Source organism: Pollachius pollachius (assembly GCF_949987615.1).
Source record: "Pollachius pollachius genome assembly, chromosome: 9".
Taxonomy (NCBI): domain Eukaryota; kingdom Metazoa; phylum Chordata; class Actinopteri; order Gadiformes; family Gadidae; genus Pollachius; species Pollachius pollachius.
The window spans coordinates 8,527,297-8,542,661 of record NC_136942.1 but is presented as its reverse complement, the minus strand read 5'-3'; the positions used below and the strand labels follow the sequence as shown (position 1 = coordinate 8,542,661).

Here is a 15,365-nt window from a genome sequence, read left to right as displayed (position 1 = left end):
GTTTCCCCCCCCCTGTCAACAATTGTTCTTCCACTCCTTCCCCCCGTCAACAATTGTTCTTCCACACCCCCCCATTCGGGGGGTATTCGGGGGGGACCCATCAGTACCTCTTGTATACAGGGCCCAGAATTTAGTGCTACGGCCCTGGGTGCACACACTGGCACATGGCTTTCAACTGCTTCCGCCAACTTTTAATGCGTAGACAAAATATCACCGCGTGCATTACGGGGCGATCACCGGATGCATCTCCACGTGCGTAACGTAAACGACGTAAACAGCGCGTTCCAGCGCTCGAGCTGCTCAGACCTCCACGTGGGTTTGGTTCTCTGGCGATAACTTTAGAGGCTCCCACGCGTTCCGCCGCTAAAAACAACTGGTGGCGCAGACTCTGGAGGGTCAAGGTCGACACTCGCCTCTGATAGATTGTAGTCTTTGGAGACTTACGCTTCAGACGCAAACGCACTCTCACACAAACAGACAGGCAGACAGACACACACACACACACACACCACTCCATCGCTCTCAATGCCAATCGGTGATCCGATAAAAAAAATAGTAACGCACAGTGACTTTGAGTAACTTCAATCTGATTACTGGTTTGGAAATAGAAACGCGTTAGATTACTCGTTACCGAAAAAAGTGGTCCAAGGCCAGTAACGCGTTACTAAGTAACGCGTTACTGGCATCACTGATCACGAGCCTAATCGCAAGTAAGAGCGATCGCAGTTGACAGGCGTTCAGTGTTAAGATAAGTGCATTAAATAGCTAAGATTGGATGCATGGATTGGTGCAGATCTGTTCTCGGTTCCCCTCTTCAGTTTTATCACATCACAGAGGGCCAAGTGGGCTTCATAAGGAATCTGTCTTTGGTTAAGAGAGTCCTTGGCGATGTATGGCCCAGTAAACAGGGAACCACACAAAGTGAAAAAGGTTCCCATTGTTCGCAATGGCCAAGCAGTCAGAAGGAAGTCTGGAGTGGACACTAGAAGATCCCTAAAATGGTTTGGATTACACACCTGATCCCAATTTAAACCGCACTTGAACACTTGAGTCATGCGTGTTCACGCGCTCGGCGATGATTTCCCAACGCATCAATCGTTAGGACATCGGGGGAATTAAAAGTGACTCATTCCATTAAAGGAAATAAAAAAATACACTGCAGTTGCTTAATATGCACTGATGCACATCTGGCTAATTGACAGCTTCTGTCCGAGTTTAACCAAATGCATGTATGTACAGTGTATACACACTCGTTCCTGTGCAGCTTGCCAGCTGGCATAATGACTACTACGTAGAAAGACACATGCACCACACTGCCCCCTCATGGTCTCACCCCTCACAGTCTCCCCCTCACAATCTCCCCCCTTCAAAGTCTCCCAACATGGACATGGAGCTTTGGGAGAGGCAGGTCTCTAAAATATTCCCCAAGGGCCCCAAACGGTGTGCTGATCATGCAACAGTAAGGTTGTCTTTGTCGTGATCGTGATTGGTCCAACAGGCATCAAGCATATTTCCTTCAAAAGCATTCAAATGTTTTGTGCAGTCATGCAGGACAGCCCCGTTCATGTAACGCACGGGCGATGCATCATCCTAGCCGTCTGCATATGTGTTGAGTTGAGAGGCCTTTTTTAGTGTTCCCTCTGTTCCCCCCACCATCCCATCCATCTTGTCTCATTCACCCACATACCCCCCCGGCCCATGGCCCCCCGTCCTGTCATGAGAGCGATTAAAGAGGACGGTTTGTAGATGTTTAGAGCCGCGTATGGGAGGACAGCGTCTGGCCCGGAGTGCAGAGCGTGATTGATCCTAAGTGCGTCTCACTGAGACATGTGAAGATGCAGACTTCAAGACCGGCCCTCCATCGGGCTGTCAGGGCCGCTCGTAAAGACCCCTCCCTCCCTCCCTCGCGTCGGAGCCTTGTTGTCTCAGTGTTTAGGGTCGGGTTGCCTAGGTGACCGGGCTCTATGCCCCCTGGGAGAACATAGACGGAGCAGAGACTTCCTATATTGATTAAGCCGCTTGGCTGGGCTCTGGCCAGCCGCGCTACGTTATGAGTGTACATGATTGCTGCTGCATGCGTCGTAACCCAAGGCCTGCACTGCAGTCCAGAGCAGAGTGGAATCAAATATTGTTTGTTTTCCCTCCGCTGATTCCTTCCAGGAACTTTTACAGCTACAAAGAGGAACCACGCCTCCACCTTCCCTCCACCCTCCCTCCAGGAATTTAACCAGGAAGGCACGTGTTGGTCTGGGGACGATGGTCTGTGTCTGTTGGAGTTCATCAAGTTCTGATGACTAAACAACTCATCTGGCGTTGGAACGGCAGGGTCGTCCAAGGGTTTGGCTCCAGATGCCCCATGAGCCGCGAGTACAGTGTCAGGATTTGAGCACGAGGTGCATTGAGGACAGGGACATGTGTTGCTGCGTGAAGCAAACCAAACTAGTATCATCGGTGCAGATCTGGGGGTTTGTTTTGCGGTCAGTGGAAGGTTAAGGATTCTGTCTCCCTTGTGCGGAAAAACAAACCTGTCATCTCTGTCCAAACACATGGCAGCATTTATACAAATTCTTTGATATATTACCCCCACCTTTTGTTGTTATTTAATCGCACCATTTTTAGTTTAGTTTACTCATTGTGTCCATCCATTCCTCTCAAACGCTAGCCGCTACTTTTTAGTGCTCGGTAGAGGAAGAGGTCCTTCAGGTGGGGAAGTTAAGACATGCCATGGCTGAGCCCCAGGTCAGGCGTGCCAGACAGGACTCTTCCCAGGCACACTCCTCAAGCAGCCTGCGGAAGATGGCTGCCAAGCGCCCGGGCCGCAGCCAAACTGAAATACTCCCATTATCCAGCAGCGTCCCTGATGGAGGAAGCAAGCGAAGGCCCCGTGGCGGTAGAACTGCCGTCGTCTAGGTTTCGATGCAGCCAGCCTTTTCCGTGGAACTCTGCATATGCTGCACTGGGCGGCAAGTGGCTCTGGAGGTAGAGCGGGTTGGCTGGTAACCGGAAGGTTGCTAGTTCGAACCCCGGCTCCTCCTAGCCGAGTGTTGAGGTGTCCCTGAGCAGGACACCTCGACCTAACTGTCCCCGACGATCTAGCTGTTGCCTTGCATGGTTGGCACCGCTGTCCGTGTGTGAATGTGTGCATGAACGGGTCAACGTTAGGCAATGTTTTAAAGCGCTTTCAGTTGCCACTGGTTAGAAAAGTACTTTATAAACGCAGTCCGTTTACCATTTACTTGTCCGTCGCTATTGGTTGCGCGTAGCGTGCCAGGGCTCAGTGATCCTGCAGGGCGTGTTCTGGTGAGCTGCAGCTGTGTGCTGGTCCGAGAGAAGCTGGCCGTCGGAGAGCGGCGCTCCTGACAGGAGAGGGGGGAGTGTAGAAAGCACTGCAGGTGTGTTGGAGGGAACCTTTGGCGTGCGGTGCAGGAAGGAGTGAGTCAGGAGTGAGTCATCCTGCTAGGAGCCTTCCGTCATCGGCATCGTGAAGCAACACTCGTATCTGGTGGTTCTTGTTTCTGCGAAGGTAGACTTGTGTAGTCGCGCCAAGGGTGATCTGTAGTGATTGGGCTCTTGGATCGATTGTTGATTGCTGTCAAGCGCAACCTGGGAGTTGTTTCAGATATAATCATCCGCTAAATTACTAAACATAAACTCAAACATGATTTTCTTTCTCTCACTTTCTTTCTTCTTTCTTTTGCTCCTTCCTTCCTTCTCTTGTTCTCTCTTTCTTCTCTTTTTCTCTCTCTTCTTCCTTCCTTCAGCCTTTCCCGTTCTCTCTCTCTCTCTCTCTCTCTCCCTTCTTTCGGCCTTTCCCCACCCACTGCCTCATGAGTCTCCTGGCTTGGTAGCTGATCTCGCCCACTCCTCTCACTGTCCTGTCTCCTATATCCTGTGTCCTATGTCATGAGTCCCAAGTCCTAAATCCTGTGGCGTATGTCCTGTGTCGTAAGTCGCAAGTCCTAACTCCTCAGTTCTCAGTCCTAGGTCCTGTGTCCTACGTCCTGTGTCCTGTGCCTGTGTCCTGTGTCCTAACTCCTATGTTCTGTGTCCCCCAGGCCTCAGAGCTGGCCCCCGGTATGCAGGAGGACCTGGAGGTGAAGGAGGCCCTCCAGGGGGCCATGCAGTCAGAGAACGGCGAGGTGGTGCATGTCGTCAACTCCATCATCTCCTGAAGGGGGGGGGGGAACCGTGCCCTCCTCTAAGCCCCCAAAGACATGCTCCCGACCGGGGAAAACCCCTCTGGAGCCCAGCGGCCAGCCGGGGGCGCCACCACGGACGAAGATTTTCTTGTTCAGTTTTTTGTATTTCCCAACGGCGATGGTGAGGATTGATTGGAGCATGAAGAACCATAGCAGTTGTTGTTGTTTTTGGCCCTCCCAACAACGCCATGAATTCAAGTGTGTTGAAGTTCTCTGTCGAAACTTCAGTGGGGAAGCAGTTAGGCGGGGGTGTGCCAGGCCAGATGGACCCGGCCCACCCCCCCCTTCAGGGCATACCCAACGGACCCGGGAGTCCTCCTCCCACGGAGAGCACCTCGCAGGACCACGTCCCCCCCACCGGTACCGACTCCATCTGCACCCGCCCTGCTTACGTCAAATCTAAAGGTTCAAGTTAAGCTCATGTTGGTTCATGTTGATCCTGTACTCTGGGTTCAGTTTAGGTCCTCGACTCCACCTTAAGACTAAGCAGTGCAGCCCTCTGTTTTCACCTTGATATGATATAATATATGTTGTTCGGCGGACGTCCAGGACTTGGCCGAGGGAGGTCACTCGTTACCCCATGTCCGCAGCGGTGTCCTGCTGCTGGGCCTGGGCTGGGGGCCGTGACCTGTGATCACTAAGAATCAGCTCCCCTGGCGGTCTGAAGCGGTCTCTGCTTGTCGTAAACCCTGCCTTCCCCAAGGGCTCCCCTGGCTGTTTTCGTATTGCCGCCGCCGCTGCATCGCTTTGTCCCTCGGTTTGATTTGTCTAATTGTAACATGCTGACATTTTTTTGTTTTTCTTGTTTATTTTTTCCTCCCCCTCAAGGTAGAATACCACATAGTAGACAGGGTAAGGGCTGCAATGGGACAGAGTTTGTAACCAATAGAATGGTTAGAAGGTCTTTGGGTTTGTCTCTGAAAAATATGAATTCTTGTGAATAAAATATTTTGTGGGTCCCTGTCATGTGTGTTTTTAATTGGTCTGGTTGGCAAAGAAACGGCTTCAGGTTCCAGAAAAAAAAACTGCTTTTCACGGTCGGAAGGAAATGATGTCGGAGATGGCCAGAAAATAGTCTTGTTTACTGTTGACTCAACTGTTTCTAACATTAAGTATCAATGAATAGCTTGATATTGATCTCTACTGGTCCACACTACTACATACTGTCCATCCGTCCAGATGCAACTGGACAGACACTGATACGTAGGATATACTGATTGAAAATTAATGGTATTTCATGCCTGTGCACACGTCACAAAATTACCCATCGCTCCATTGTGCGTTATCCGCTAAAACCAACCTCACGTTTCGAGGCTAGTTCGTCTTTCCAACTGGCCTGAGAAATGTTCTTGTTTGGCTTTTGAGGATGAATAAGTGAGCCTGCGATGAGGAGGGATCGCTCTGTAAGTCAGCGTGTAACCGATAAGTAAACGGCTGTGCTTGTTTTCACAGGTCTCCCACACTAGTGGGACTCATGGTGTACTTTGGATCAGTGGCAAAGACCTATCAAATACTCCAAATTTAGGGGGAAAAAGAAGCAACTTAAGGACTTGTTTCCTGCTATCTTTGATATTCCCCAGGCTGGATCTCTTGGTCTCCTGACTCCATTACACTTAACTTCTTATCAGATGCCTCATACTCTCCCAAAATCGACACACACACATCTGTACACACACACACACACACACACGTACACACATCCTCATTTATTTTGATTACCAGGCTAGTAGGGTTTAACAGGCCCACTGTCGGTTTGAAATAAGAGGCTTCCCTAATGGGCCCAATTCACCTTGCGGCCATCTTTGTTCCAGTTCCCCCCACCCAGCCTGTAGGCAAGGAGTGGACGCATTCCTCCCATCCCAGTGAGAAGAAGAGGAAACCTTGAAAAGACTGTCTCCTTTGATGCTTTCAGCGCAGTAGTGTGCTGTAGTCTTGGACAGCATATTTCCCCCCCTGTGACCGCTATAATAAATCTGGGGTGTAAAAGTTCTGCTTTCTGGAAATGGAGTTAAAAAAACATTTATTTGCTTTTACAATCATGGTCCACCTGAACTGGAAAGGTTACCATAGTGACTGAATCGTCCTTTTCTGTGGCTCAGCCTCCCGGAGATGAGCTGCGCTCAAAAGCAGTGAGGCATGATGGGAGAAACAATCACAATGAGGTTTTGCCCTTGTCTTTCTCTTTGGGCTGGTAACGTAACTTGTGTTGACTGACACACTGAACACCTGAGATCACCCTCATACCTCACACCTGCCACTCCTATAGTACAAGCTATGTCAACGATGAAGCCAGTATGCAGCTACTCGTGTTGACAGTGTACCACTGATGATGGATGCAGTTGGGAGTCATCCGGGTGGGAGTATACGGTTAAAGGATCACCCTGAAGCCAAACCGTCCCAAAGTGAAGTTTCCCCGGAATCGTGAATCAGAGAAGGGGTCTGTCTTTGGCGCAAACATCGAGACAGGTGCAAGAAGCCAGAAGGGTCTCTTGTTTATAATGTGTTGTTACAGATTCCCCATCCCTCTCTTGGCGCACTATACGTGCCAAGAGATGTATAGGCTTTCCATTGTGTCGGGACTGAGTCTGAGGTATAGGAGCACTCTGGACCTGTGTGATCAGGGACCCTGGGAGGATGGGTCGCTATATATAATGGGGACTGCACTGACACACTGTCAGGTCAGCCCTGGTGTAAGCTGTAAAAACACATTGTTACACAGTGAGAGTTACTGGTGGACAGAGGCTACAGTATATGGTCCAAAAGTCACAACTCTAAAAAATCGTATACCTGAACATGCCTGCTAAACTAAGGAAGAACAACTGTAAAACCGTGTCTTTTCTGGGTCAGGTTGTCCTCAATATTGTATTTGATTCACTTTTCTCTGCATGCACACTTCACATTAATGCTATCAAGGCCATTCTGAGGACAATAGCCATAAAACAAGCTTGCCAGGTCTGTTGCATTATTTTAAAACCACAAATATAAAGTGCATGTAGGAGGGAGGGATCGTTGAGTAGGAGTCATGTAAGAGCTTGGATTCTGTCAGGATTGACTTAACCTTGCAACAAATCATGAGGAAAAACCCCAAAGTGAATAATAAACATTTTCTTTATCACATCAAGCAAAGTCAAATCGATGGCAACGTTTGTTGGGCTACTTACAAAGACCTGCTTGGATGAGGTCAAAGCAGGGCTAACATGACCTGCATGGAAAAAAAAAAACAGGCTTGCTAAGTGTGTGGGTCTATCAGATCATCACTACCACTTCTCAATTCTCTTCTTACACAGCTGTAACCAGCTGCCTGCTAGATGCTTCTTCTCACTCATTCATCTGCTCATTTATTCACTTATCCATCCATCCAATAAATTACAAATGTACCTTATTTGTAGGGTTTGTTGAGTTACGACGTGGCTAAAGTATAAAATAATGAATGATTACAATTAGTAAAAATTAGTAAATTTTCTTAATTTTGACTTTCTTATTGTCATACTGCTGATAGTCTGGGTTATTGTATGCATTTTATTTTGGAATGGATTTGGTGTCAACATCTTCAACATGCTTCATAATGCATGACCGCAATAAACTATTCACTTTCATTGACTTATTTTGCTGACTTCTACTGTTTGTCCATTTTGTTGTTTGTCAACAGTACTCTAGTACTTAAGTATCTGCTTACTTACTTACTTACTCTCCATTAAATGGTGTCTAAAAAAGATCCTTATTTATTATGTTGTGTCCCAGTTCTCACAATGATTGCTATCTCACCCCTTTGAGCAGGTGCCTGTTATACCTAGGCTCACCTATAATCTCCAGGACGGATGTGTGAGGGTACTTAATGACCACTAAATGCTGAACTCCACTCTAAACGTCCACTCTAAACCAACCATGTGATGGTTGGTTGTCCCAGTGACCCAGTGGGAAGAATCCCACTCATCCATGTGGATTGTTCACTCTTACCCAGTAGCCAAGGTCCAATTAGCTGTAGTCACGAAATAGTGCCAAACAAGAAATTTAAGTGAGCTATTAATGTGCTAATAGGCAAGAAATGGGTGCACGCTACCCTGCGTAATGGGCACGCTACCCTCCCAGTAAACAATCAGCAATGGGAGGATACTCTGCAAACTCAGGGGATCTTGCAGAAGAAGGGAGGGGTGCATCGAGCGTGCGACCATGCAGAATGTTTCCTGTTAATTCAATATATCTCCGAGAAAGACAGCACGACTCTCAACAGGCTGCACAGGGTCTGAGTTCGGCGTTGAGGTAAGTGGGTTTCTCTGTATCGCTGTTGGAAATGCCTCGCTGCAAATCTGCTGATGTCCTGCCGGTGAACTTCATACGCGATGACGTCTGCCGTGCCTGGCTTGCTTGATCTATGGAAGCTATACGGGTGAAAGGATGAATGCATCACTAGGCTTAAAACATAGTTATGTTGCACGGCGTTTGGTTTTCTGTATGAGTTTACAAGTAGACACTGAGATATAACCCGTTTCCGGTTTGTGCTATACCGCTTGTTGGATAAGATAACATAACCTAGATCTATTTGGATTGCGTGCGTTTGGACACCACCAGGCTTTGGACATGTATGGTGTGAGAGGAGCATTTTGCGTCATGTGTATATTTTGTATGACCTCTTTTCATCACGTCGATCAATGGTATGCTCGCCCTTCCCATTGGGTCAAAGTGGATGAGGAGCAGATCAGTCGAACGGTGCTTTGTTTTTTATCAGAACGGGCGGGACTCGCTGGCGGACGGTCACGCACACGAATTGTTTACGTTTACGCACAGGAAAAACGCGCGCCAACGTTCAGGTGTGAATTAAGTGGCGCTAAACTCAAGATGTGATTGTATTCGCACGCATCAAGAATATATTACATGTTTTATTTAACACAATACACACTGCTGTCTCTATCCCCATATGTATATATCTAACATTTGTTGAATGTATTTTGGATAAACTTGGATAAACCCTCATTCTGCATTGACAGCCAGTCTACCGCTGTATGGATTTCCAACCATTTCATAGATATCATGGTTGGGAAGTTATTTAATCTTTATGTTATGGTAGAAATTTGTTTTGGTAATTGGGTAAATAGTACATTGTCAGGTGTACTCCAGGTCCAATATGCCAGCACGTAGCATGTGGTATGCACTATGCAGGAAGCTTGCTTTGCTGATTTTTTGTAATAAGAATTCCAACCCATATCGTATTGATAACCGGTGTTGGTAAATAAATATGTGAGGCAAATATGGAAAGCCAACGGTGACTCGGCGTTCAGGAATGTTTGTTATTCCTCGATTGGAGATAAAGTGGAGCAGCTGAATCCGAGTTCCGCCTTGCGTTATTACAGAATGCTCCTTTTGTTCTCTGAGAAAATATGTACTTGGGAGAGGTCACACATCGCGGAGCGACCCGGGCTCTGGTTCCATGGGAGAACAACTTTTATAACGCCAAGGGGCTCACACAGGATGAAGGGAAACTGACCAATTTACTTTTTGCGTTGCGCAAACATTGGCGTAAGTGCTCTGAGAGAAGTCTGGGTTTGATTTACTATGTCCTATCTGCTGTTATTGTTAGGCCTACTCATCGGACTGAGCCAGATGGGGCAGGCAGTGTGCGGCCCTGCCTGGAGCCACGAGGGTGATATCTCAGTTATGTTTCACTCTGGGCCAGCAGTACCAGGAGGTCAGCCCAGGGAAACAGGCCGTGGAAGATCTTTGGAGCTGTTTAAGGCTTGTGTCTGACACCGCATCCCCCCGTCGCTGGGCTGGTTTGCATATTAACAAATCAACAGGCTGCATGGAAACTGTGTGTGTGTGTGTGTGTGTGTGTGTGTGTGTGTGTGTGTGTGTGTGTGTGTGTGTGTGTGTGTGTGTGTGTGTGTGTGTGTGTGTGTGTGTGTGTGTCTGTGTTTTTCTGCATGTGTGTGTCACCATGTGTGTGTCTGTGTGTGTATGCACACATGTGTGTGTATGCACACATGTGTGTGTCTGTGTGTGTGTGCGTGAGAGAGAGACGGGGAGTGGCGTGGGATGATGCATGCCGGTTCACAAAGACAACATAGTTGTGTGTGTAAAAGTGTAAATGTTTGTCCTTTAGCTGACTGGTCCTCTGTTGGGTGTCTGGCAGCGTGGTGGAAATACTCGGTCTGACCCTTCTGTAATACGCTCAGCATCCCTGACCGAAGGCTCACCTACAGCCCCGTGTGCTGCCAGAGCAATCTGAAGACAAGAGGTGGGCGTCCTGGGGTGACATCAGAGAGCCTGTCTGTCTGCTATGCAGGTGTGATAAACGGAGGCAACGGCCTTCTTCTCAACAGGATGGTGTTTCCCAAACGTTGGGGTCGGGACCTCAGAATGAGTAGCCTGATGGTGTAGATGGTGTGTGTGATTGCTGATTTATTAGTGTAGATATTTAAGGAATTAAGGAAAAGACATACAGTCAAAGAATTGAAGGTTCTCTGGAGAAAATGTATATACATTTAGACTGGCTTATGATTGGTCGTTTGGTATCAGTGAACAACAGCTAGCCACTTAGTGTGGTGGTGGGCCTCCATGGGGTTAAACTATCCAAGCAGATCCACGTTTGGGTTGCGAGACTTTTTACATGGAAACAGGGTGATGGGCCTAACACGGTTTGAATCCACTGCAGCAGGACTCCAGAGGGGCTAGGCTGATTTACAGGAAGTACTCGTACTGTAAGCCCCGTGTTGGAAGGAGACCTTTAGATGTGTGACTGACTCAGGAGCAGGATCTCCATGACCTTTAAACAGAGACGCCTCCAGAGCTCTGGTTACGTGTTACATCTTCTCCAGGGGATGACATCATGATGAAATGGAAGGAATCCAAACCACGTCCAAGTGCGTCCAGGAGACCACTGGAAGTTGGTCTCCACTTCAAATGAAATCCCGGAGAAATACAACGTAAACGTGCAACCGCAATGAACCTGCTTGGTCATCAAGTGAAACTAGACTTAAAATAACATGCTATTATTTACAAACGGAAAGATAAAAAAGTTCTATGACCGAAACCATAGCAACGACAGAGGAATGCGTCAAATACTGCATTACAGATTTCAATTTTGGATTTGTCTACTTTTCTACTTCATCTCTATTATTTTCTGAGAGAAAACCCATAGTCAGCACTATAGAGTGAAGGGAGGGCATTGAGTTCATGAGAAGACAATTTCCCAAGGAGCTGGAATGCATCTTTTATATTTCTCTGCACCAATCAAATAAATCTGGGCTCTCTTTACGGCCTTGCCAAATGTGGGCACATTTATACCGGCAAAACCCCCCTATCTCTCTCCCTGACGTTGGTAACAAGTATGCAACGTTTCCTAACAGGATATTCCCATCTGACTGGCAAAACTGTCTCTACCTGCACCAGCACTTAAGAGACAATAATACTTTATTGATCCCAGGCGGGGATAAACAAATGTTAGCTCATCCGAAGGGTTTCATAAACGGCCCGATTATTGTGGTGCTCGGTGTCCAAACAGCCATCCCCCTCCCGGGCTCCACGCTGCGGATGTCCCTCCTCCGACGGAGCGGGTGGCTGCCGAAGGCAGAGGAGGAAAAGTAGAAGCAGATCCTCATTAAATCTCATGCAGGGAAATGAATCACTCGCAAAGTGTTAACATAAAATATCCCGCCAGGCCGGAGCAGGGGCTGTGTCGTCGCCAGGGGCCCCGCGCTCGCTGCAATTGCCCGGGCTCCGGTTCCCCTGCCAGGGAGCGCAGTTGTGCGGATGTGGTGCCCTGCCGAGAACTGTGATGAAACCGTGTGCAGGGGCCGGGGGGAGGCATTGGGGGTGGTGGGGGTAGGGGTAGGGTGAGTGTTAAGGGAGGGGAAACTGAGGTAGGACCATTGAGAGAGAGAGCACTTAGTTCCTACTCCTGCAGCATGGACAAGATTATCTCGGCAATCAGCGTCGAACAGAACCGCCTTTATGTGCGCGGTGTTGGGCCGGACCAGCGGCCCGCTCGGCCGCGCCAGCCCTCCGCCGGAGGGGGGGAGACCGGTGGCTCGGCCTCACCCAGCTGTGTCTGCAGTGGAGGGGGAGAGGGAGGGGGGAGGAGGGGGGGATGAGAGGAGGTTACCGCTGCAAGAGCCAGAGAAGCCATCAGGAAACGCCCTCGCCTTGTCACCGCTCGCTGTGCTGTGTGTGTATGTGTGTGTGTGTGTGTGTGTGTGTGTGTGTGTGTGTGTGTGTGTGTGTTTGTGTGTGTGCTGTGTGTGTTCATGCATGCGTAACCCCCCCCCCCCCCCCCCCATGGGTAAAACATCAGTGTGTGTGTGTGTGTGTGTGTATGTGCACGTGTGTGTGGGTGTGTGCTGATGTGTAAAAACAGTTTACATAAAACACCAGTGCGGGTGAAACGTGAGTTTGTGCGGCCGTGCATGTGTGTGTTTGTATGTGCGTGCATGTGAGTGTGTATGTGCGTGCGTAGCATAGTGCATTCTGGGCCGGACTTGAGATCGGATGTGAACCCAGAGATGAAGGGAAGCTGATGGGTCTGAGGCTGTGACCGGTACAGAATCAACAGGGCTCAGGGAGCCAGAGAGAAGATGGGCCAACACATGGGAATAACAACCCAACACTCATTTATACAAACCGTCGCTGATTGATCTATCGGAGGAGGGCCAATCACAGTCATCAGAGCAGCAAGTGACTCGCAACGCGGCTGAGAAAATCTAGAGGAAGGAATCTGTTACCTTACACCCTAGGTATGTGTTTATGAGGGCAAACCCTGTGTGTGTGTGTGTGTGTGTGTGTGCGTGTGTGTGTGTGCGTGTGTGCGTGTGTGTGTGTGTCTATGTGTGTACAACCCCAGTGTTTTTGTATGTGTGTGTGTGTGTGAATGACTAAACTCCCCCCTCCCCTCCCCCCAGTGTGGGTAAAACACCAGTGTGTGTTTGTGTGTGTGTGTGTAAGTGTATGTGTGTGTGTGTGTGTGTGTGTGTGAATGACTAAACTCCCCCCCCCCCCATTGTGGGTAAAACACCAGTGTGCGTGTGTGTGTTAAACACAAGTATGTGTTTACGCGTGTGTGTAAAACACCAGTCTGTGTTTGTGTGTGTGTGTGTGTGTGTGTGTGTGTGTGTGTGTGTGTGTGTGTGTGTGTGTGTGTGTGTGTAAACCTTTTTGCTTTGAGACAAACCAACCTCCATCTGGTTTAGTTCTTCCCAGCCATGTGACCAGCTTGTAGAGACATTCTCTTTAGCCATAATGGCTTATAACAGAATCTGAAAATTCACGTTCACAGTTGTGTGAGAGTTTTTTGTTACTCTGGTTGGGAAATATTTACCAAAGTTTGGGATTTACCGCTTTCGACACCACATTAATGTAGTATTCCTGTAAAATGTCCACCAAGCCTCCCTTTGCACTCATTTCTCCCCCTGGTTTATTGTCCACTGTAATAGCTTCAGTACAAACACAGCAGCCCTTTGGTAGCATTCAGATTCTTGTAAATTCAAGGAATCTTAACTTATGTTATATGTTGCTTTACAAGATCCACCTGGTTGGGTATCCTACATTAGTTCAACAGATTACCGTTAATAAAATAAAACAATCTTTATTTCCTCTTTTGACCACTTGAAGGAATCTTAAGTCACGTCATACATGTCTAACCAGCCCCACTGGGCTGGATGGCGTCCGCTATAGATCAATCGATTGATCTGTATTAATCAATAATGAGCTGTGTTAATCAATAATGAGGGAGCAGCCCGGGGCCTCTGGTCCGTCCTCCAGCGTATCTCCACAGAAGCCTTACGTTACGGCCGGCCTGCCTCCACCATGATGGATCGGTCGTCCACAGGTGGAGTCCTCGGCTGCTCGATGAGCTGTCGCTGGAGCGTCAGAATAATGTGTTGAGGGCCAGACTCAGAGCGAGGCTTCTGCAGGGAGGACTTCTGGGAGAGAGTCCGGGAGACGCAGCCTTAAGAGTCCAGCATACGGGGAGACGAACCTGGTCTCTCAAAGACATTCCTTGTTTATTACACTCTGAGTGTAACCTGAAGATATACTGAAAGAAGCAAGACATTGGATTGCTGAGAATGTGTGTGTGTGTGTGTGTGTGTGTGTGTGTGTGTGTGTGTGTGTGTGTGTGTGTGTGTGTGTGTGTGTGTGCGTGTGTGTGTGTGTGCTGGACGACTGCAGAGAGGGATTCCTCAGTCTCCTGTCTGTCATGTTGGATCACTCACTCCTCGTTTGATTTTCTAATGGAACAATTGCAGTGGGACTGCGTCCAAGGGGCACAGAGCAAGCTTGGTATTTTTTTGTTTTCCTACATCATGGATAATTAAATTACGGCTTTCAAGTACAGCCCCTTAAGACTGTTTCCCCACATTCAAGGAATGGTATTACGCATTAATAATGAAGGGAAAGTCTTTCTTTTTTGTAGTACTCATCAATATTTGTGTACTGGCTTATCCTGTAATCCTACTATGTTATAGCTGAACTTCTGATCCAGCAGTCCTACTGTGTTATAGCAGTACTTCTGATCCAACAGTCCTGCTGTGTTACTACTATAGCAGAACTTCTGATCCAGCAGTCCTACTATGTTACTGTAGTTCTTCTGATCCAGTAGTCCTACTTTGTTACAGAAGAACTTCTGGATATGGCACAGAGCCTGGGCTGGAAAACATCAACTGAAAGGGCAGAGTTACGCCTTTGTTTCCTGTTACGTTACGGAGATTTTCTACCGAAGAAATAATTTGCCAGAGTAAGGAACATTCAGAAGGGTATTTTAATAAGTGTAGTTCTGCTGTTGCCTGTCCACACAGTGTTGATTTGAAACCTTTACAGACACTCTGTACACCTTACTGCCGATGGCTGAGTTTGTGTTTTGCCAATTTTGCTTTTAATGAACCCCCCCTCCGGCCACACGATTGGTTGAAACAAATATGAAGTGAAAGAAGGTAACGTGTCCTGTTCATATCTGATTAACAACCTAAAGTCTGACTTGTGCGACGAGGTAGGAGCCAACACTCAGGAAACAACATAACTTGTCCAGACTGGTGACGGAGCTCTGATTGTTCAAGTTGTTCATCAGCTCCATAGGCCATTCATAAGATACATCTCGCGTATCTTGGAGCTACATCCCTGGAGCTACATCTCCAGGGATCGCTCTCCAGTAACTGGGTGGGAGGGGAGTAGGCAGGGTCC

General features: G+C 48.1%; 1 protein-coding gene across 1 annotated transcript in view; it reads left to right on the top strand.

Annotated features, from left to right (window-relative positions):
* The window catches only part of banp (BTG3 associated nuclear protein), a 37,228-nt gene extending 32,086 nt beyond the window's left edge, over positions 1 to 5,142 (top strand). Inside the window, exon 13 of the mRNA XM_079743300.1 lies at positions 4,056 to 5,142. Within this exon, the coding sequence (XP_079599426.1) occupies positions 4,056 to 4,172 (117 nt within the window). The 3' untranslated portion in view covers positions 4,173 to 5,142. The remainder of the gene's footprint in view (positions 1 to 4,055) is intronic.
* The last annotated feature ends 10,223 nt before the right edge of the window (positions 5,143 to 15,365 follow it).